The sequence below is a fragment of the Silene latifolia genome, chromosome 8 (assembly GCF_048544455.1).
Source record: "Silene latifolia isolate original U9 population chromosome 8, ASM4854445v1, whole genome shotgun sequence".
Taxonomy (NCBI): Eukaryota; Viridiplantae; Streptophyta; class Magnoliopsida; order Caryophyllales; family Caryophyllaceae; genus Silene; species Silene latifolia.
In genome coordinates, this window is record NC_133533.1 from 105,681,288 (window position 1) to 105,703,842 (window position 22,555).

Genomic DNA, 22,555 nt, shown 5'->3' on the forward strand with positions numbered 1-22,555 from the left:
TATCATCCCACAAATGCATACTCTAACACAAATATTGTTGCGTATTCCCATACATTCCGTTTTTGTTTTACTCTATCTACTTGATCGGTCTTAGATGATAATTTGTGATAAGTATTACCTACTCATGAACACTTTGATCAATCGATGATGGGTTGTTCTACTTTAACTAAAGGTCTTGGGTTCGATTCCTGAAAATGCAATAATATGAAACTGTTGAGGGTGAGTTTTACTCCACAAATAATTCTACCCAACTCGAGTTCAGATTAAACTGAAACTTAACTGTGACTCGTGAACATAGTGGTACATACATTTCTCATTTTTCTGTTAGCGTTAGGTGAACATTTTTTGTTCAAACGTCACAAAACTTGATTAACTTTGTTTTTTTACCCAACTTTTCCCTTTATTTTTTTTGGCATTCCACTGCATACAGTAAAAAGAAAGATTAGACTGAAAAAAACAAAAAAGTGAGAAAAGACCCACGCTAAAGAGAAAGACTCACGCACCGATAAAGAGAACCCAAAAAAATACATCAAAGAATACCAAAAAGAATTTCAAAAACTATAAAGAAAAACCCCACAACACACCTTTGATTCTTCCACTTTTTTCTTTTTTATGTTCTTATGCTTTTTATTTCCACCTTACTTTGTTTCAATTTCTGTCACTCCTCACCTCAAACAATCCTTACAAATTACAACATTAAATTTATTCATCTTCATTTTCTTCATCTTCTTCATGCTACTAACTTAGAAAGTTACTCATATAATAATTATGTCTAATAAACTCAAAATTCCTCTGTTTTTCATCTTATTTTTCATGTTATTATTACATGTTACTCAATCATATGAACCTCGCAATCCTGAAGGTATTGTATAAAGATTAAAACTTTATCAAACATTGTATCATTTCTCTCCATTTTGTTCTTAGTTTTGTAAAATTTTGAGAAAATTTGGTATTTTTTTTGTTTTTAATATTTTTGGTTAAAGATTCAAACTTTTTAAACATTTTTGCATTGGGTTTTCTGGGTATTTCTTAGTTTTGGTTAATTTTATCAAATTTAGAAACTTCTTATTATTTTTGGTTAAAATTTTGAACTTTGTTGACCATTCCTGCACTGGGTTTTCTGGGTATTTCTTATTTTTGTTTAATTTCATGAAATTTTGTAACTTTTTTGTTTTGATTTTTGCTTGAACAGTTGAAGCTTTGATAGATATAAAGAATTCATTGAATGATCCACGTGGAGTTTTGAGCAGTTGGGATGAATTCTCAGTTGATGCTTGTAGTTGGGCTATGATCACTTGTTCTTCCGATAATTCTGTCATTGGCCTGTAATTATTCTCTCTTAAACCCTTTATTTTTCTTAAACCTTCCCTAATAATACTACTATTTCCGTCTCAATCATTTATTTACTTTTTATATTTACTGTGAAGCGTATTTTAATTAACGACAAACAAATGATTGAGACGGAGCGATTTACTTACTTTGTTAAATGAATGTTTTTTTTTTTTTTTTTTTTTTTCCATAGTAATAATACTGTTTGTTGCATTGCAGTGGAGTGCCTGATCAAACTTTGTCAGGAACATTATCTGGTTCAATTGGAAACCTCACCAATCTTAGACAAGTGTAAGAAATCAAAAATATAAACATTTTATTTATTGTTTTTCAATATTTTCATGCAATTATTACCAACATAATTTGAATTAATCATTGTGTTAATTTGTCTTTCTTTTTGCAGGTTGCTTCAGAACAACAATATTTCAGGGAAAATCCCACCAGAAATTGGGTTGTTGTCAAAGTTGCAAACTTTGGACCTCTCTAATAATGGGTTTTCTAAGAATGTCCCTAACACTTTGGGACACTTAAAGAGTCTTCAATACTTGTAAGTTAATTCTACTTTCATCTTAAATTAGTATCATCTCATTAAGTTAATAACGCAAGGGTAAGGTTACGTACATCCAGTCCAGTCCCCCTTACGTCGTAATTTGCGGAAGCCATTGAGATACCGCTAATTTGTCTGTGTTTGTTTGGTAATTACTACAGGAGGCTGAACAATAATAGTTTGAGTGGTACCTTTCCTGCATCTTTAGCCAATCTGTCTCAGCTAACTTTCCTGTGAGTATATAGTTTTCTAAGTCTTTATCAATTGTTGTTTTTTGTATAGTTTATTTATGCAGTATGTATTCTTTTGTCTGATTTAAGGTTGAAGCTTCATTTTCAATAGTTAATGTATTTGGAATTGACTGAAGATTTTGCCCTTATTTTAAAATTTGATGTTTCTTTGAATATTGTGTAGGGATTTGTCTTTTAACAATCTTAGTGGACCTGTGCCCAAATTTCCAGCTAGAACCTTCAAGTATGTAACTATCAATGTTTTTGTTATTTACTGTTTTGGTGCTTGTACTAATGAATATTGATGTTTATGTTCATTACCTAATGATTGAATTTATCCTTCTTGTTGTTTTTGATGATAAATAGTATTGTTGGAAACCCTTTAATTTGCGAAACTAAGGATGTTAGTGGTTGCTCCGGTTCTCTCGTTCCCGTTCCTCAATCATTCTCACTCAGTCCATCCCCTGGTAAATTTACTTTTTTATTTGCGCCTTTTGAACTTTAAATCATATGAGTTTAAGTTTGATAGAGTGCTTCAATATGGCATTCCAGGGAAGAAGAAATCTAGGAAATTAGCAATAGCACTTGGAGTTACGTTTAGCTTTGTGTTTATCATCGTTTTCTTGCTTGGTATCATCTATTGGAGAAAACAAAAGAGACACCGCCGATTTATGCAGAAAATTAATGGTAAGTGAATCACAATCATTATGTTAATGAGTTCATCTTATGTAAGACGTCTCATAAAAGTTTTACGTGATTCTTAAAATGGATTTATGAACTTGTAAGCAGATTGTCAGGAAATCGGTCAAATAAAGTTGGGTAATCTAAGAGGTTTCTCCTTCAAAGAACTTTACAATGCAACTGATGGGTTTAGCTCCAAGCATATACTTGGTAGCGGAGGGTTTGGTAATGTTTACAAAGGCAAGTTGTCCGATGGTACAATGGTGGCAGTAAAGCGCTTAAAAGATATAAGCGGAACGTCTGGAGAATTACAATTTCAGACTGAATTGGAGTTGATCAGCCTTGCTGTTCACCGGAATTTGCTCCGGTTGATTGGCTTCTGTGCTACTTCTAGTGAACGGCTTTTGGTTTATCCATACATGGCCAATGGGAGTGTGGCATCGAGATTGAAAGGTTGGTAGCTAATCAACAATTCTTGCATTTTACCTTATCCCCAAATTGTTTGCATGTTGTGTTGATGAGATCTCATATTAGGTACTAGGTAGGTTGTTAATTGATGTGACACTTATAGTACAAAACATATCAAGTTATGAACTTACAATCTACCTAACCTTTAGATCAATATGCTCCCCCAGAAAAGGATCAATATGATAGTGTGTAATAATATCATGGTCTTAAATATTGGGAACATTGCATTAAGACCACTTTGTAAAGGTTTTAGATCCTCGTTCATGGTTCGGGGTTTGGTTTTTGGTCGACCAATCCTTAACTCATATCGGAAGAATGTTTGTTTTCGAACTAGGTTGAAATAGGTTACCCGAGTCCTTTTTTACTTGAATCAATGTTTCCCAAACTAAGTAGATTACTGAACTCTCCTTACTATTTGATGGTATCGGTAATTTTTAATTTACATAACTACCAATATCATAGAACGCTAATGGGTTCAAATGTAAAGAACTCTGCTTCAGCATGAATAATTCGGTTTGAGAATCGATCATGTTGATGTTCTGTCAATATTAGAGTTAAAGACAAACTAACCCTTTGTGACATGCTAGAGCATGGGCTATTTAAGCTTGTCTATGCTCGAGGAATCGACAAATGAGATTCGTTTTAATTATCTTAATATCATATGGCAGGAAAACCACCATTGGACTGGAACACTAGGAAGAGGATAGCCGTGGGGGCAGCTAGAGGGCTTCTCTATCTACATGAGCAATGTGATCCTAAGATTATTCACCGTGATGTCAAGGCCGCAAATGTTTTACTTGACAATTGCTGGGAGGCTGTAGTTGGTGACTTTGGCCTTGCCAAGCTTCTCGACCATGACGACACCCATGTTACCACTGCTGTCCGTGGAACTGTTGGACACATAGCTCCTGAGTACCTTTCAACTGGCCAGTCCTCGGAGAAGACCGATGTTTTTGGGTTTGGCATTCTTCTGTTAGAGCTCATTACTGGGATGAGAGCTCTTGAGTTTGGCAAGAATTCTAATCAGAAAGGCGCTATGCTTGACTGGGTATGTTCACTTTGCACATTATCGTATCCCGTGCCCAAATCATTCATGTTAATATGCTTTTAAGAACTAATGTTTGCTTTCTGCGTGCCGTTAAGTCACTAATAATCTAGTAGGCCTACACCCTGTACATTTGATTGCGAATAATCAATACCACCACGAATGATGGCGATGCACAATTATTTGACCCGATTATAATGCTGAGTGACAAATCCTAGCAATCAATCTGTGTTAAGCTTACGTGTGATCGCAGAAGTTACAGACGGTATGAGGAGGGTCCCTTCATATAATTCATTCTTTTGTAGGAGATAACATAATGTGGATCCCCCATGTTCCCAAAAGATTAATCTAAACTAAGAAGCACCAAAGGGTATTAATCAAATGATTGTGTTTTTTAGATTAGATATGATTTACGAAGGATAATTGTTAATTAAAGAAGATTAGAATAGGATCTTCTTAGCTCCATGAGGAGATTTTCTTTGGTGTAAAGCTGCTAGAAACTCGTGCACGAGTACGACATTCTTTTACAATTCTTTTTCTTTTGCACTATGGAATTCACTTTTAAAGTTCTTTTAAGAACAACTTTAATGAATTATATATGCTTTTGCCTTTAGGTGAAGAAAATTCAGCAAGAAAAGAAAGTGGAGGTGCTAGTTGATAGAGAATTAGGGACCAACTATGACAGGATTGAAGTCGGAGAGATGCTTCAAGTTGCTTTGCTTTGCACCCAATACTTGCCCGCCCACCGGCCTAAGATGTCCGAGGTGGTCAGAATGCTCGAGGGTGACGGGCTTGCCGAGAAATGGGCAGCTGCTCATGGCCGGGCAGACAACTTAAGCATAAACTTCTCGGGTGCATACAACAACAAAGGAATCGCAAGAGTAGGGAGCGCGCCAATGGACCCACATGGTAATCATCATCGCGGTAATAGCATGTTAGGGGCTAGTTTCGATGATGACGATGATGAACATTCATTGGATTCCTTTGCAATGGAACTCTCTGGTCCAAGATAAGCCAGGATTACAGAAACAATATAAGAAAACAAGAATCAGACCTCTAAATATAGAAGGGTTTTGCATCATGTACTCTTGTTCGAGTTTTGGTTGGTTTGGTAATAACAAAGAAAAGAGCTAAAATTCATGTAAAAAGTGATGTCAAATGTATGTACTAGCTAGAATAGGGTAAACATGGATTTTTTTTTTTTTTTTTTCATTGTTTGGGTTTGTTATTAATGTTAAATGTACATAAATTCCACAAGGTCTCTAGTTATTGAGAGTATTTGAGTATTTACATCGCAATTCGCAATTAACAAAAAGATTATCTTAATAAACACAAATGAGTTTATGAGTTTATGCTATTTACATAAATTCAATTAATGTTTCGAGTCCAGTGAATGAGAGAGAGCACTTTCTATATAATTTTACTTTCATGTTATTTTTTTGAGGGCGACTTTCATGTTATTTGTGAAAATTCATATGGTTTTGAGTTTATATGAGGAAAATGTGTAATATATGATTTATTTTATTAATTTACGAGAGGAGAAAACTGTAAAGAACGTGGATGATACAATTACCAAAAGAATGTCTAGAGATTGACAAAAAAACTTGTTTAACTACCCAAGCATAGGGTTTAATCCGTTTTATTTAAGATAGATATACCTATTTTAAGAGAGATCCACCAATTCTTATTTAAGACCGTCTTAACTTAAACGGCTCTCAATCTCTCACACCCAATCAAAATAAGGTAAAAATGAATGGAATTGTGAGAGGTTTTAAGTTAAGACGCATTCGAGAAATACCAGGTCAACAACACAAGTACATATATTATCCTATGACAAATGTTGCCTATATTAGAGATGGAACCTGCTCCTTTGATTTAATAGTAATAGAAAGATTCGTTTAGTACATTAGTAGCACGCTAAAAATACTAGTGATATTACAAAAGAACTTGAAATGTGAAGATACGGAGGTGGTGTAATAATGAGTCTAGTCAAAAAGCTGGTTACTGTACTCTCACTGAACTACTACTGCTTTGAGAAACAAGATGGTGTTTGGTGAGTATGATGTAAGACACTGTTTAAGTTGTTCTAGTACTACTCTCTGTTTATTTCTGTCGTTTTCTATGAGATTTACTGTCTTACGCATATAGCCTAGTTTTGTTAGTCAACTTATGAGATCGTATAACGTTTCTTGTTTTAAAATTGTTATCTTTTAATCATACTAGCTGAGTAACCGGTGTCTACTAGTGCTAGCCCTGGCCAAACCGGCCAGTCTCTCGGGTCAATTTTAACCCGCCAGCCAAAACTCGTGACGGACCCAACCCGGCTGTCAGAGAATAGGGTCGAACCCAGGTTGTGTAAGTCTAGCTCGTTCTTCGACCTGCTTCCTGACTAAACTCGCCCATAGCCTACTGGTCTGGCTCGCCAACCCATGATAAAGTCATGGACAACGACTAACCGTTGGACAAGCGCTATTTTGTATTTCTACAACTCATCTACTCTCTAACCAAGTATCATACAATTCTCTATAGCGCTAACTAGCTCAAGAGAAATGAGAATAAGCTAAATAAAAAAGGGTAAATCTGAACAAATCAACGCAAGCTAATTCACTCGTTTCAAACCCCATATGACATCGACCTGCAACTTATTCATTTTTAAAATGAATGCTACAAACAGTGGGGAGCAACTAAGGATTCTCTCAGCCGTTTCTTTAACTAAAAAAAAAGGTTCTCTCAGCCATATTACATCAAAAAATTTAACAATAAAGTAAGAATACATTTGAACAAACCAACACATAAATTATATTCCCTCCTAATCGATCATTTCTTCCCTCTTTCCTTTTTCATAGTAGTCGGATTTTCTTCTCTCTTTCTTTTTTTTTAGAAGGTTTTATGTGGTCCAAATTCATTTACAAGTGGGGTAAAGTGTTTTGAGTGGTTTAAAATCATTTCCTTATTTATTGTACAAAATAGAAGGGGAAGAAATGAACGACTAGGAGGGAGTACTATCTTTGTCCCTTTCAATATTTATCATTTTCTAATCATTTTCTATTTATTGTAAATTTTAACTTGCAAGTGCATATATGCAAGGTGCGAGATTTATGGTCAAGTAATATTATTAAAACTAGTCTTAAACCCTCATAAACTAGTCTTAAACCAGCATACTACTCGGGGCTGTTTTAAAATGTGTGAGATTAAATTAGTTTTTAATAATTATGACAAAATTATGGAGTATTTTGAAGTAAACCTCACAAAATAGTCTTGACCCCGAATAACCTCACTCGTACAATCGTACCTGACCCGACACTCAAACTCGAATTAACCAGGTTTTATATGACCCGACCCAAATGTTTATTATTACAAAATGACCATTATCCCTAAACAACTTGAAAATAACTAACCATAAAAATGACTAATCTAAAATGATCCAACCTTACTCTTGCAAACCCAGACTGACCTGGCCTAACTCTACCCCTACCCAAATGTTTTATTACAAACTGACTATTATCCTTAAACAATTTTTTTTTTCTTTTTTTGGCAATCGTAAAAAAAGTTTTATATAAATGACATTTGACTCATTTGGTCAAATACACTTATTTTAGTAATAAAAACATAAACTAAGATAACCAAGTAGCTACATCAGCTAACATCATTGTGTTGATGGCGTAAGGCTGCACAGAGAGATCTTCTTCAACATCCACCTCATTCTAGAAGGGATGGTTATAGCTGCCAACTGATCAAACATATCCTTACTCATCTTTACAGACATAGCTTCGGAGAAATACATGTAATACCACAGTTTTCTGAGTCTTGTTACTCGGCCAAATAGGGCTAACTCGGCCGAGTAGAGCGTTATGTGTTTTCTGGTCAGGCTACCGTCCAGGAACACTCGGCCGAGTAGGGTAATACTCGGCCGAGTAAGGGGTACTCGACCGAGTACTCCACGTACTCGACCGAGTATCCAGTCTGACGGAGTTAATTTCCGCGGTTTGGTTAAGGTGATTAGAGATTATATATAAACTTCGTTTAACAGTTACTATTCATTATATCAAAATCTAAACTACGTTCTTCACTCCTCTAATCACCCTAATCACTCTCAAGGCTAATTGATCGATCGCAAGTCTACACTTCCGTCTTTTGGCCCCGATTTCGTTGGTAAGTTTCTAGTGCATTGTAATCAGTTAATAGGTTGTCTTTTAGGGTTTTGCCCTAATTATTGATTTTGGTTAATTTGGGGGAATGGTTTATAGTGATGGTATGTGATTATTGTGTGTAGGTGAAGGTGTCATAGAGAATTGCTATTGATTGCTTGTGTGTGCTTGGATTGCGAAAAGGTAGGGTTTCCCTACTCAGTTGATTGCATAATTAATTTAAGATGTGATAATTGTGATTTAATTGGCATGATAAGTATTGTTGTTGATTTGTATTCTTGATTTTTGGAGTTGTGGTGGATTAACTATGTTGGTGAGGCACGTCCTCAACTAAGTGGAGTCACTTGCGGGAGTGGCTTCACGCCCTTGATTCGCCCCTTGTGGAACCCGCTACAAGAGGGTTGTGCACATTAAGGAGCATGGGTTGTTGCTCGTTGCGATGAGCGGGACTTAGGTGGGCAAGGCTGCGGTCCCCCACCGGCGGCGTGAATTATCTGTTGCGCGCGACAGTAATCTGGCAGGACTACCAGTTATGAGACATGATTGGAAATGAAGAATGATTGTGGAGTTATTGTTATTGCTATTATTGTATTTGCTTATTTTGATTATACAGTGAACTGACCCCGTTGTTGTTTTGTAAAACTGTGGTGATCCATTCGGGGATGGTGATCAGATTATGACAGGTGATGGTTGTCTTTAGCTACGGGGACGAGATGGGATGTCATCACTTCGAGTCTAGCTTCCGCTGTTACGAGTAGATGTTTTGGTTGTCAGTTGTATTGAGATTTTATATACACTTTCATTTTGATATTTCTTCGAGACGATGTAATCGTTTAAACTTTATACTTTAATAAATGTTTCGGAATGGTTACTTTTGATATACTAACCTCGGGTAACCGAGATGGTAACAGCTTCGCATGCTAGGATGGTCCTCGGTAAGGCACCTTGGTATGTGGGGGTGTTACAATACATGCAACAAGACACAAAAAAGTGTCTCGGAGATTCATCCCATTGGCTGTCATAAATAGCATCTATAGACCAACGAGACCCTTGAACCATCAAGAATGCGCAAAGTGCACTTACGCCACTATGACGTAGAAGGAAAAAGCGGAATGCAGACCAAGATCTGCCTCAAGAGGAAAGAATAATCCTACACTATGGACAACAAACCCTAGGGATAAGAAACTCATAGCCTAGGCAAGCGAGTAAGCGTATAGCCAGTGAAATAGTAACTAACCTACACAGTCCCCTAACCAAAACCATCTCAAAAGTTCGGAGAGAGACGAACACAACACAAGCCGCATGTAATGTTACAATTGTCATTAATAACCCTAGTAATCTGACAAACTACCACCCCAAGAGCTAAGGGACAGGACACCCTCAGCCGAACAACCACCTCGATTAATAAGGGACAGGACACCCTTATCCAATATGAGGTAATTGTTAGAATAAACAGGGCAATATGCGTATAAATACCAGCCATCATTACGATGAAAAACAGAGACCATCACAACCAAACCTACCAACACCACCATCCAACCCAGACAATCCCAACCCAACCGAATCAACACCTATGTAAAATACCAACACCAAGAGATCCAAACTCAATGACCAAGAAGACGCCCGCACCCGAGTCCGCCACCACTCTCAGAAAGCAACCTAAACACAAGGCCCACCTAACACCAATAACGCGACCAACAGCACAGCCAATAAGTCCAACAACTCCGAAGAATGTGACGCGAGACAGACTCAACACAGACTACATACCATGACCAACACAGACCAACAAACCCGAACACAGACCCAGACCCAGGCATACCATCCAAAGAAACTGACCGATGAAGGGAGAGGGCGAGGGAAAAGGGAACACCGTGTCACCTCTAAGCACATGCCTAGGGATGGCAGTGGGTCGGGGAGCCGACCTAGATCCGAAGGGTCGGACCCTAATGGGTTGGGTCTGGGTCTTAATTTTTTAGACCCGGTCGGGTACGGGTCAGGTATGGGTCTTAGATAAATATTCCGGGTCCGGGTATGGGTCTGATTTACGGGACCCGGACCCAACCCTAGACCCATATAATTAAAAAAAAAAACTTTTCACCTAACAAAAGACAGTGGTTCCATACTTCCTCTCATTCCCAATTATTTCCTTTGATGGTTCTAAACTATAACCCTAAACTCACCTCCATTAATTCACCTCCAATTCTCCAAACCCACATCTAAAAAGTTTTCGGATCTATCAACAAGGATTTAGTTTTTGTCATACAGATACTCATCATCTCCTCTCACATTTTCTCTCGTTTTTCGGTGTTGTTACTTCATCTTCCTCAATTCTCAGATCCTCAAATTCCTCTTTTTGTATCGCTATATCTCTCCTTCCTTATTTGCCCATTTGTTCTTTTTTATCTTACTATTAGAGATATCAGAGTAGAGCAAGGAACAATAATTCATATTGAATCAATTGATGATGATAAATGAAAGAAGAAGTTGATTAATAAGAGAAGTATATGTAAAAGATCTGATCTTTATGAAGTTAATTATGTATTTTTTTACTTTGATCTTGAAATCTCACTATTTGTATTTGATTTCCAAAGAAAAGGAGCCCTTGGTAGTATATTGTACGGGTACACGTTTCGAATTACAAAAAGGCATCGTCTACTATTGACCCACGGGTAGAGCCGTCCAGGACCCGGACCCATTGGGCATGGGTATGGATCTGATAATTTAAGACTCTATAGAGTCTGAGTCAGGTCCAGGTCCAAGGTATACGGAACGGGTCGGGTTTTACTGGACCTGAACCATACCCGACCCGTTGCCATCCCTAAGCACAACCATATAAGGGACTAAGACTCCAAAACCACACACAAGAGGGTGAGACTTACCGGAAAGGTGGGGAAAAGGGTGATGGGAAAGGGGAACACCAATCCGGCACCAACCTGAGACGCACGAGGCAGGGCCATTAGAATGAGTGTCTAGAAACGATCGGAGCACTGGAAAACTGAAAACGAATGAGAGGAGCAGACGAGAGAGTCCGACAGTCGAGCAGCACGAGACGAAACGGTGAAGCTGATAACACCATTTTACTCCTCATATTTCAATATTTAGGACCTCTTTTGTCGCCTCTTAGCTAGCTTATTATGTCACTTTAACTCGTTTTAGCCTAATCCGTTTCTTTGCCGCCATGCTTTGCATAAATGGTGTTTTCGAGCTATGTTACTTGCTTTTGTTTACCTTTTTGTAGGTACCTTGCTCGGGAACTCTAGCGGGACGGAATTGGATCGGACTTAGCATAAGGAAGGAATCAACAAGGAGCAATTGCAGCCGAGGGAGTAAACTTCACCCGACCGGGTACAACTTTACCCGGATATGGGTGACCAAATTTAGGTCCGAACCGGAAAAATGGACCGGACCGGCCATTTGATCTGGACCAAACCCGAACCGAATTATTTTGGGTCGGTGCTCGGTCCTCAGTTTTTTAGGGTTTGGTCTTCGGTCCGGTCCGGTCCAAGACCGGTTAATTTAGGTCCTGACCGAATGGACCAAATTTCATGTTTTTAATGACACAACATTAAAATATTATGAATCAAATTAATATTTTATCTTAAAAAGACATTATAAATTAGTATTGTCAATGATTTTCATAAAAAGAGTCATATAATAATAATTGAAATGCATTTTATTTAGCGGAATTAAAACGTAATTATCGTATACGAAATTAGTGAAAAAACTAATTTTAGGTCCATTTCGGTCCAAGACTAAACTGGATCAAATATTTCGGGCTTGGTCCGGTCCAAGACCGAAAGTTTTAGGTCCAGTTTTCGGTCCACTAAATTTTTATTTTCGGTCTTCGTTCTGGTCCGGTTTGGTCCGGTCTTGGACCGATTCTCAGCCCTAGCCGGGTACGTCTCGCCCGTTTGGTGTTTTTGACGTTTTTAGGCCAGCTTTTGCGTTCACCCGACCGGGTATAATTTACTCCCTCGGTAGCAATTTCCGTCTTCTCTTATATTTTCTTCTATCTTTTGTACTTGATATATATATATATATATATATATATATATATATATATATATATATATAGTCGGGATCCGGTGAGAACTACTAAATATTTGAGGATTGAGTAACGAATGAAATATCACACCATAAACAAAACAATATCGCGAGGAAAATTGACAAACAAAACCCCATAAAACCTCAAAATCAGATCAGTTTCTCTCTCTAAAAAATTAACCAAAATCAGTTCAAACATTTCAAACAAAAAAATCACAAATCCTCTCTAAAATCTCGCTAAAAATTCGCAAAAACCTAAAAATTCAAAGACGATTTCAAGTGCGTTTCAATATTCTACATTTATTCGTTCACTAGATTCAATAATCTCACTAGAATTCTCTCAAAAATCGTTGAGATACATTCGTTACTCGTTTTCTTTAATTTATGAGATTTTATTTCAACTTATGTATTATTAATTTGATTATACTTGTTGATTTTGTTCGAAATTATTGTATGTATATGTTGAATTAGATGAATTTAATAGGATTAAATAAAAATGTCGAAGAATTATTATTTGTATCATCCAGAAATTTAATTAATTTCAAGCTTCATCACTCTCAAATTGTTAATCGAATCGTTTATTTACATCCTCATTTTTCCTATTTACCTTCAATTTTGCGATTTTTCGACACAATTTTCAATGCGAATCTTACAACAATGGCGACGAAGTATATTATCGTCGAAGCACTCCCCGGATCTTTTGTAATTGCTTATGTCTACGATAATCTAATGTCTGATCGGAAGATTTTCGGAGGTAAACCCTAATTTTATGCAATTGTTTTGACGATTAAATGGAAATGTATGTGGATGATCTGATATGAAATTGTGCATAGGAATGACGCCGTCGACGGTGTCGAATAAGGAATTGTGGCCTGAATCGGACAAGGCATGGCTGAGAACTGCGGGTCCAACTGTTGTTATGAATCCTATCAGTCGTTAGAACTTCATCAATAAATCTAGTGATGATTCTTGATTGTGCTTCTGTGTTTTCGTTGTTATTGACATCGTTATAGTTTATTTTCGTAAATGAAAGCTAATTGAGTTAGCTTTCATTTCCATTTTGAGTCACACAATATAAGCTTCTAGGTTATGAGATATACTCATTTCTTTGTTGACTGACCTGTAGAGAAATCGTTCTGCGCAGTCTACTTATAATGTCCATATTTACAATTATAGAGCAGCTATGCACATGTATCCAAGTTCCAGACTTAGATGACACTTCAAACTTTCCAATGACATAACAATCAGGATTTGAATGATTATAACTACTTATAAAGCCTTGAACTCAGTTTTGTAAACTGAAGGTTACTGTACAATGTTGCATTCCAATTGTTCAGAATGTTTGGGTTGTCTCAAGGCCATTTGTATTAGCATGTAGTTCAACGACCTTACCCTTTAGCTCCTACTGTAGTTGTTATCAGCATTAGAACCCGATAGAGTCTTATCACTGGACTTAAATTAACACAGGTTGAGGCGGATATGATATGTTCCATAAGGTATGATTATCCCTTACAACGGAATGGAGTGTGCCAGTAACGTTGTTACTTTCGAGCTTCTATGTATGACGTTGTTAATTTCGATTTCAGGCATGTCCATTAACTGTCTCTGCCTTGGTGCGCATCTTCTTGGCCAAGTCCCGCGAAGAAAGGACTGGTGTGGACTTGGATACACACTTCAGTCAGGTTACCAACTATCTTTTCTCTGATTATGCTGCAATGTATTTTGATTGGACGACATTTCATTAAAATGTTATGGCAACATGGCGTGTTGAGCAGAGAACTAGACGATCAATTTTGTATCAGGTAAGAACTCTGAAATCCACATACCTTTGTTATCTATTATATTCAGTGTTTGTAATCAGTTTTATTTTTGTGTCATTCTAATATAATTAGAACTTAGAAATGGCTGGTTATCCGATTGATCTAACCGTGAGGGCCTTACGGGTTCCCTTCTCTGCTTATTGTTTGCTTCTAACTGCAATGTGGAACTGAAGTGTTACTATTACAGGAATATGTGACGAGTATTGTAGAAAACGGAGTGCAACCTAATCATGCTTTTCTAGGCCAATTCGGAGTATGTTGGAGATACAGGATAACCCAAAGAGAATATGAACATATCTGATCCGGCAGGTTCCTCGTATTTGTCATTCACGGGAGGTATGTTTTATGCACTAAATAGGGGTGAAAATGTGACGGGCTATGCCGCCATTCAGTGTGCCATTTAACGTGCCACGCTCAGATTTTGTCAAAAATCACACCTTATACAAAATAATAGCACTATTTCACAAGTGCTTTAAATGACACTCCAATTTTGTGATACTATGAAACAATATCAGAACCATTAAAATAAAATAACAAAAGTTCTTAGAAACAATATCACAGTTTTGTTATTAATGTGTTAAACTTACTACTGACATTATGTTTTTGTTCTTTGTTTTCTTTTTTTTTTTTTGCAGATTTATTCACTTGCGGATGTTGATTAAGAGCTTGTGTGCATGCTGAAAAAGTCTATTACATCATCAACTTAGCAATTTTGTCTTTTTTTACTTATTATACGCACATATACAAATTCTTTTATGCTTAGATGTAATTCTAAATGGCAACAATTTTGTATTCTTTCTCCATTTTTGGTTAACAATATCATAAAATTTTAGAATCAATAATATAGTGTTAACAAGATTTGCCTTTTGTATTTTACAATATCACACGTGATTGTAAACAATCTCACACTTCATTTGAAACAATATCACCATTCTTCAGAAATAATATCATCACATCACGCTTATTAATTATAGACAATACTCCTTGTGTGATATTGTTATACAATATCACATGTGCTTATAAATAATATCACTTTGTATACAAAACAATATCAAGGTTAAAAGTATTTTAAAAGGAGTCTCCAATTTTGTGCTACTAAGAACCAAAATAATAACCAGGTATATAAAATACCACAAATCATTAGAAATAATATCACACTGTGTGTAAAACAATATCACACTATATACAAAACAATATCATCACATCACGCTTAATTGTAGACAATACCCCTTGTGTGATATTGTTATACAATATCACATGTACTTATAAACAATATCACTCTGTATACTAAACAATATCACGGTTAAAAGTATTTTGAAAGGAGTCTCCAATTTTGTGCTACTGTGAAACAATATCACAACCAGGTAAATAAAATACCACAAGTCATTAGGAACAATATCGCACTGTATGTAAAACAATATCACACTATATACAAAACAATATTGAAGTAAAAAGGATTTTTAAATCCCTATCCACTTTTGTTATATGAGAAACAATATCTAGTACGCTTGTATCATTGTGTCTGGCTGCATTATAGTCTAGATAAGTAAGCTTCAACTGTGATTTTGATGTTGTCTTGCTAACTTTAATCTGCAATAACAAGTTCAGAAAATTAAAAAATTAGGACATTAAAAATAGAGTTCATAGAATAGTCTTCTTTTTTTTAACCAAAAGAAAAATGTTCCAATTATCAAAATCCGAGACAACACTAATGTGTATGTAAGTAGAAAATTAAAACCTGTCAAAAATAGTTTTGTTGATAAAGATGATATTTGAAGTAAGCATGTTCGTATTACTGTGCCTCTCTTGTTTGATCAACCTGCGAATTTTCAAAATAAGAAATAGTAGACCAATTAAAAATTAGAACGATATACCTTTAGCTTACAAATAAGCTAGTCAGTATAGCGATACAACCTTATACCATCTCACTTTACTAGACATGAAGTTGTAGTAAGGTATACATGAGTCCTGAACTAGCCTCCGCAATGTAACCATAATGCTAAGCGGAAATCTGACTGACTTGTAGTTATTTTTCTAACAAGAAGGCATTATTATACTCAGAGATAAGACCAACTATAGGGATTTGAGATGCTAAATTCTTAAACAACACAAGAATGATATCACAAATGTCAAACAGGTTTTGCTGCACACCATCGAAGTCGCATTTGTCAAACACTAATCAGTAGACCAAGAATATGGAACAACAAACCAACCAAAACACATCAGACCAGATATGCTGCACAACACAACAATCAACTTAAACATGGTCTTACCTAGTTTTGAACTAAAAAATCAATAAAAGAAATCAACAAGAGATTTGAGTAATATACCTATTAACAACCATCTTTATTCTTAGGATACTGATTCAAAAATCAAACTTCAATCTCGAATCACACATGAAATAATCAAACAGAAAAATGAAATACATGTATAACAAAGAATTACAGTATTCGTGTTATTCACTCAAAACAACCGATAGTATCAATTGATTAAATATAGCACAAGTAGCCGAATAAATTAATCGACAAAACCCTAATTTTTCCAATCTAATTAGTTGAATGAATAATCAATCTATACATAAAGATGAATATTTAAAATATCGAATCAACGAAACTCTATCACTGCAAAACTCAAATTGAGTAACTGAAAATCGAAGTTGAATCTCCAGTGCGGTAGTGATTTTAGGATAATTATCGATTAAAAAGGAAAAGAAATGAGAACAATACATCAATTAAATAATAAAAGATGATAACAATACCTGACATTTCAAGTGCTATAAGTGATGAAATCAAATTTTATAGCTTGATTAAGAAGAAAACAATTGACGTAGCAAGTTAGGTCATGAACTAAGAAGAGCGTTGTAGAAGGAGAGAGAGAGAGAGAGAGAGAGAGAGAGAGAGAGTAGAGAAAGAGAGTAGAGAAAGAAAGTGAATGAACTAGAATGAAGGAATTACTGGTTATGATAGTATATATCATAAGCTGTAAAATGACGCAAATACCCTTACTAATCCGCGAATGATCTAAGTCGTTGATCTCTTAGATCTAACGGATGGTATTAATCCTCAATCTTCAAATATATGAGCCATACTTACACGATCCCATTCCTATATATATATATATATATATATATATATATATATATATATATATATATATATAGAGTGAGCATCCCATGAGTCTAGCATCTTAGATGAGTCTAGCATATCAATAAGAACCATTGGATCTTATTGATCCAACCGTCCTGATTATGACACGTGTGCTTATTTAAAAAAAAAAAAAAAAAAAAAAAAAACTAGGCGCGCTGATATATAAAGAACGACACATTCATTATTCATCATAAATTCACTTTCTTTTCTCTCTCTAAACGCTTTGTATCTCTCTGTACAAACCGCTTCACGTTCTTTTTCTTTGGCAGTTAATTCACTAAACCATAAATTTTTTCCGAAAATTTTATTACATCAAGCAAAATCGCATTAATCAAGTGAAGATCATTATTATATTTACTCGTAACAATCGTTTCAAGATGACGAAGAGGTATAAAATCGCTCTATTTCATTATATTGTTTTTAAACTTATTTCGCCACTTCATGTTGTTGCTGTTGCTATTATTGTTGTTATTGTTGTTGTTTTTAGTGTTGATTATACTATTTTTTCTTCAAATAAACACCGACTTAGGGTTCTTATTTTGCTCAAAGCAGGAAATTGATTTTTCCGCGAAAAATTAAGTTATTATTGTTGTTGTTGTTATTCTTGTTGTTGTTAGTCTTGATTATAGTGATTTGAAGCGTTTATTAATTGCTCGAAGAAAGAAATTGAGTTTTCAGTAAAAAATTAGGTTATTACTGTTGTTGTTGTTGTTATTGTTGTTGTTGTTAGTCTCGATTATAGTGATTTGAAACGTTTATTAATTGATCGAAAGAAAGAAATTGAGTTTTCAAAAAAAAATTAGGTTATTACGATTCTTGTTGTTAATCTTGCTTTGTTTTGCTCGAAGAGAGTAAATCGATTTTCTGCGTTCTAGTTTTTCGCTTCAAAATTAGGGTTAATAATTTGTAATAAATGAGCAATTAATGTGTATTACCGTTACGCTTTCGATTGAATTATTTGTTCGTCGTGTTGAGTTATTTGTGATTTGCGGGAATTTTCATTTTCCTGAAGTTAATAAAATTTCGAACAAATCTACTGATAACAATATTATTGTAAAACTGTCATAGTAAAAGTGTATCCCCTATCGTTTTAAAGAGTAGCAATTGCGTGCAGAAACGATGTTCTTTGTAGTTTTATATTAAAACAATTGTTTGACAATACTTTGTAACACTTGTCTCATTCTCATGAGGATACTATCATTCTTATTCCATTCCACATTCTTTCTAAGACTCGTCCACCATCATTCCTCTTCAGTGTAATAGCTGTAATTGTTTTAGTTTTAATGTTATTCTGTTTTGGTTTTTTGATAAACAATCTCGGAAAGCGAGAGTAGTACCTGAAAAATCTGACGTCGGTAAGAAGGCTAAAGTGGAAGCATCGGAAAAGACAACAGCAAAAAGCGCCGACACAGAAGCCTTCCAAACCGTCAGCACAGAAAAACGTCGAAGCATCTCATGCTGATCAGTATGTCCCTATAACTCTTCGTCGTGCCGAGCTGATTTGCATGAAATGTCCCTTTTCCTGAAATTAATAATATTTCTCAACAGATCTACATTGACAATGTTACTGTTACACTATCAGAGTAAAAGTGTATCCCCTATCCTTTTGAAGGGCAGCAATTGCTTCTGTAACAGTGTTACTGTAATTTTATAACAAAACAATTGTTTGACAATACTGTAACACTGTCTCATTCTATGAGGATACTATCATTCTTGTTCCATTCCACATTCTTTGTCAGACTCGTCCACCATCATTCTGCTTCAGTTTAATAGCTGTAATTGTTTTAGTTTTAATGTTATTCTGTTTTGGTTTTTTGATAAACAATGTCAGGAAAGCAGACGTAGTAACTGAGAAATCTGCTGTCAGTAAGAAGGCTAAAGTGGAAGCTTCGGAAAAGACAGCGAGCAAAAAAGCGGCCCGACACGAAGCCTTCCAAAATGCCAAAGAACGAAAAACGTTGAAACATCTCATGCGGATCAGTATGTCCCTATAACTCTTCGTTGTGTTGAGTTGTTAGTGATTTGCATGAAATGTCCCTTTTCCTGAAGTTTATAATATTTCTCAACATATATACATTAACAATGTTATTCTTTGTAACAACGATACAAGAATAAACGTATACTACCCCTATCCTTTTAAAGAGCGACATCATTACCTATCGATGTAGTAGTTGTAATTGATTTACTTTTAATCTTATTCGATTTTGATTTTTGGAAAAACAATGTCGAAAGCGGAGGTGCCCGAGAAATCACCATGCGAAGAAGAAGGCAAAAGTAGCAACATCGGAGAAGACACCTAGCATAAAGGTGCCAACACGAAGCCATCAAAACCAACGGCCAGACGAAGGAAGTCGAAGCATCTCATGCATCTGAGTATGTGTCTACAAATCTTTGCTCGACCGCAAGTCACTACTATTAGGGTTTATGATATATTGTCTCATTGTTACTGAAAAAGAATCAATTGATCTTTAAAAAATTATTCGACCGCCATTATTCGTATTCCATTTGTCATTTCTTCAACGACTTGACTACCATCATTCCTTTTCAATTTAATTGTTGTCTTTTATATTGTTATTGTAAACTTCGATTTTAATTTTTGAAAATAACAATGTCGGAAAGAAGAGGTACCGAGAAATCGGCTACCACTAAAAAGGCTAAAGTGGCCGCATCAGAGAAGCCACAGAGCAAAAAGGTGCCGACAGAGAACTTGCCAAAGCCGACTAAGAAGATGCGGACCGAAAAGCTTTCAAATCCTACGGTGAAAAGGCGACGAAGGTGCCTACAGAGAGTCTACGCCGAGGCAACACCGCTCCTTCAAAAAAGGTGCCGTGAAGGAAAGTAAGGTGCCTACGAAAAGGTCCTTAAGCCACCAAAGAGCGGTACCAAAGGAGCGGGTTGCGAATGTTCCGATCCAACAAAGTAAAAAAGAAACCAATGTGACCAGGAAGAAGGCGTGAAAAAAGCCGTCGCATGATGTTCCAGTGTTGTTGAAGGAGCAATCGGTGCCCATTGAGAAGCAAGCAAGTGCACCTCCTCAAAAGGCGAAAAGAATCGTGCCAACGTCAAAGCGCGCGACTAAGCAATCAAAATCGGTTGCAAAGGAGACAAAAGAAGAGGTGCCCAAAAAAATTCTCAGTAACAAAGGGTCGGACCCAAAACGAAAGAACGGCCAAATCTGCAGTTGGTTGGTGACGAGAAGAGGTGGCAAAGAAGGTGCCCAAACAAAAGATGGCGGAGAAGGTTGTACCAAAAAAAAAGTTTCAGCGGCAAAAGAGCCAATAGCAGAAAAGCTAGTAAGCAAGAAAGAGAGCGTGAAGGTGTCGTAAAAAGAAACCGACAAACGCGATTACCAAAAAAAGGTGGCGAAAACAAAGAAACCAAAGATCGAGTAACAAAAAAGAGACCTAGAGATAAGCCCATGTCATCTGAAGATGAAAGTGATAGAGATTATGAGGTTTCGGATGACTCGAGCGTCGGCTCAAAATGTCGAAGAGGGCTAAAACAGAGAAGAGACCAACCAAGACGGTGGTGAAGGCTGAAAAAGAAGAGGTCTTAAAAAAGTATGTGTCTTTCTAGTTGCCAAAACTTGTATGTTTAAAGTTTCGTTCGATTTCATTGTTACGAATAACACCTATCTTTGTAACATTTTTATCTTTGTTTAAGTGCTACTTTAATGTGAGATGTCTTTGTAACATTGTCGATTATACTTGTTTGTTAATTGATCTTAGAAGGAAATTAATTTTCCATTAAAAAATTAGGTTGTTGCTGTTCTTGTTGTTATTGTTGTTGTTTGTGTCGATTATACTGATTCGTAATAAATTTATCCTAACTGTTTTGCTCGAAGTGAGTAATTGATTTTCTGCGTTCTAGTTTTTCGATTCAAAATTAGGGTTAATAATTTGTAATAAATGAGCAATTAATGTGTGTTACCGTTCTCCTTTCTACTGATTTATTTGTTCGTCGTGTTGAGTTGTTTAAAGTTTCGATGTTACGATAATGACTTTCTTTGTATCCTTGTTTTGTTGCTTTCTTACTGCTGGTTTGTTGGCATAAAATAGTGTCACACTGTTTAAGTAGTGGTGCTAATTTACACTTCCTTAATACAGGCCGGATAAATACCCAACTAAGTGCAGGGCCCAGTCGTTGGTTGATGTTATGAGCAAGTTTACCGTAAAGCAAAAGAAAGCCATTAAAGAAATTGGTTTTGGAGGACTATTGAAGATGAATATATCAGTAGTCCCTTCCGGGCTAACAGACTTGCTTGTTGAGGCTTTTGATTGCGACAGTTTGAAGGTTCATGTAACTGAAACAGAGGAGTTTGTCTTTGTCACGGTATGATGTTCATGACCTATTTTTACTGCCGGTGAAGGGTAATAATGTGGTGCTGACCGCGATGGTCGCGATCCCATCTTGAGGACACCGAGTTAAAAAACAAATGGAGAAGGAAGTTCAACATCTCTACAAAGACGAACATCAAGCTAGATTTGGTGACTAGTTGGTTTAAGAATAACAAGGGTGCCTGCGGTGATGAGTTCAAGCAGATGTTCGTTCTTTATGCGCTCTCCACTTTTTTAGCGCCGACTCCAAATTATTCTGTTGATTTCAGACTGTTGAAGGCTGTGGACGATGTTGAAAAAATAAAAGGTTTTAATTGGTCAAAGTATGTCTATGAGAAGGTAGTAGAGGGCGTCAAGGGGTTGAAGACAGGAACGGTTAAGTGTCTTTGTGGGTGTATTGTGGTGCTGCTGTTGGCCTACATTCACCGGTTTGAGTTCCATGGCGAGGTACAACCAACTGACTTACCTCTGATACAGCATTGGACAGATGAAAATCTTTCAAAAAGAGTCAAAGACGAAGGAAAGATTGGCTGTCTAGGAACTAATGAGATGTCAGAAACTGTCTATCCTATTTGCCTTGGCAAGGGATCCCCAGCTGAAGGTAATGTGGCACTGTCAGTGTAATATCGTCACTGTAATATGGTCACTGTGATATCGTTACTGTAATGGCTTTACTGTAATAATATTACTGTTACCTTACTATATTGTTAATTATTAATATTAATTACTAATTACTAATATGTTTCTGTAAATATGATGG

General features: G+C 36.2%; 2 protein-coding genes across 2 annotated transcripts; both read left to right on the plus strand.

Annotated features, from left to right (window-relative positions):
• The first annotated feature begins 466 nt into the window (after window positions 1-466).
• Window positions 467-5,586, plus strand: LOC141597188 (putative LRR receptor-like serine/threonine-protein kinase At4g30520). The gene is made up of 11 exons (XM_074417560.1): window positions 467-862; window positions 1,193-1,325; window positions 1,549-1,620; window positions 1,733-1,876; window positions 2,038-2,109; window positions 2,291-2,350; window positions 2,473-2,573; window positions 2,659-2,793; window positions 2,896-3,240; window positions 3,924-4,303; window positions 4,915-5,586. The coding sequence occupies exons 1-11, from the start codon at window positions 769-771 to the stop codon at window positions 5,311-5,313; spliced, it is 1,935 nt and encodes a 644-aa protein (XP_074273661.1). The 5' UTR covers window positions 467-768; the 3' UTR covers window positions 5,314-5,586.
• Window positions 5,587-13,149: 7,563 nt separating this feature from the next.
• LOC141595818 (uncharacterized) lies at window positions 13,150-13,432 on the plus strand. Its single transcript, XM_074415780.1, has 2 exons — window positions 13,150-13,246; window positions 13,326-13,432. Exons 1-2 carry the CDS (start codon window positions 13,150-13,152, stop codon window positions 13,430-13,432), a joined length of 204 nt encoding a protein of 67 aa, XP_074271881.1.
• Window positions 13,433-22,555: the final 9,123 nt, after the last annotated feature.

Coding starts and splice junctions, on each gene's coding strand:
- LOC141597188 (XM_074417560.1), top strand. CDS start 769: ATGTCTAATAAACTCAAAATTCCTCTGTTTTTCATCTTATTTTTCATG. Junction 1,877..2,037: donor TTAAAGAGTCTTCAATACTT/GTAAGTTAATTC, acceptor TAATTACTACAG/GAGGCTGAACAATAATAGTT. Junction 2,110..2,290: donor CTGTCTCAGCTAACTTTCCT/GTGAGTATATAG, acceptor AATATTGTGTAG/GGATTTGTCTTTTAACAATC.
- LOC141595818 (XM_074415780.1), top strand. CDS start 13,150: ATGGCGACGAAGTATATTATCGTCGAAGCACTCCCCGGATCTTTTGTA. Junction 13,247..13,325: donor TGATCGGAAGATTTTCGGAG/GTAAACCCTAAT, acceptor AATTGTGCATAG/GAATGACGCCGTCGACGGTG.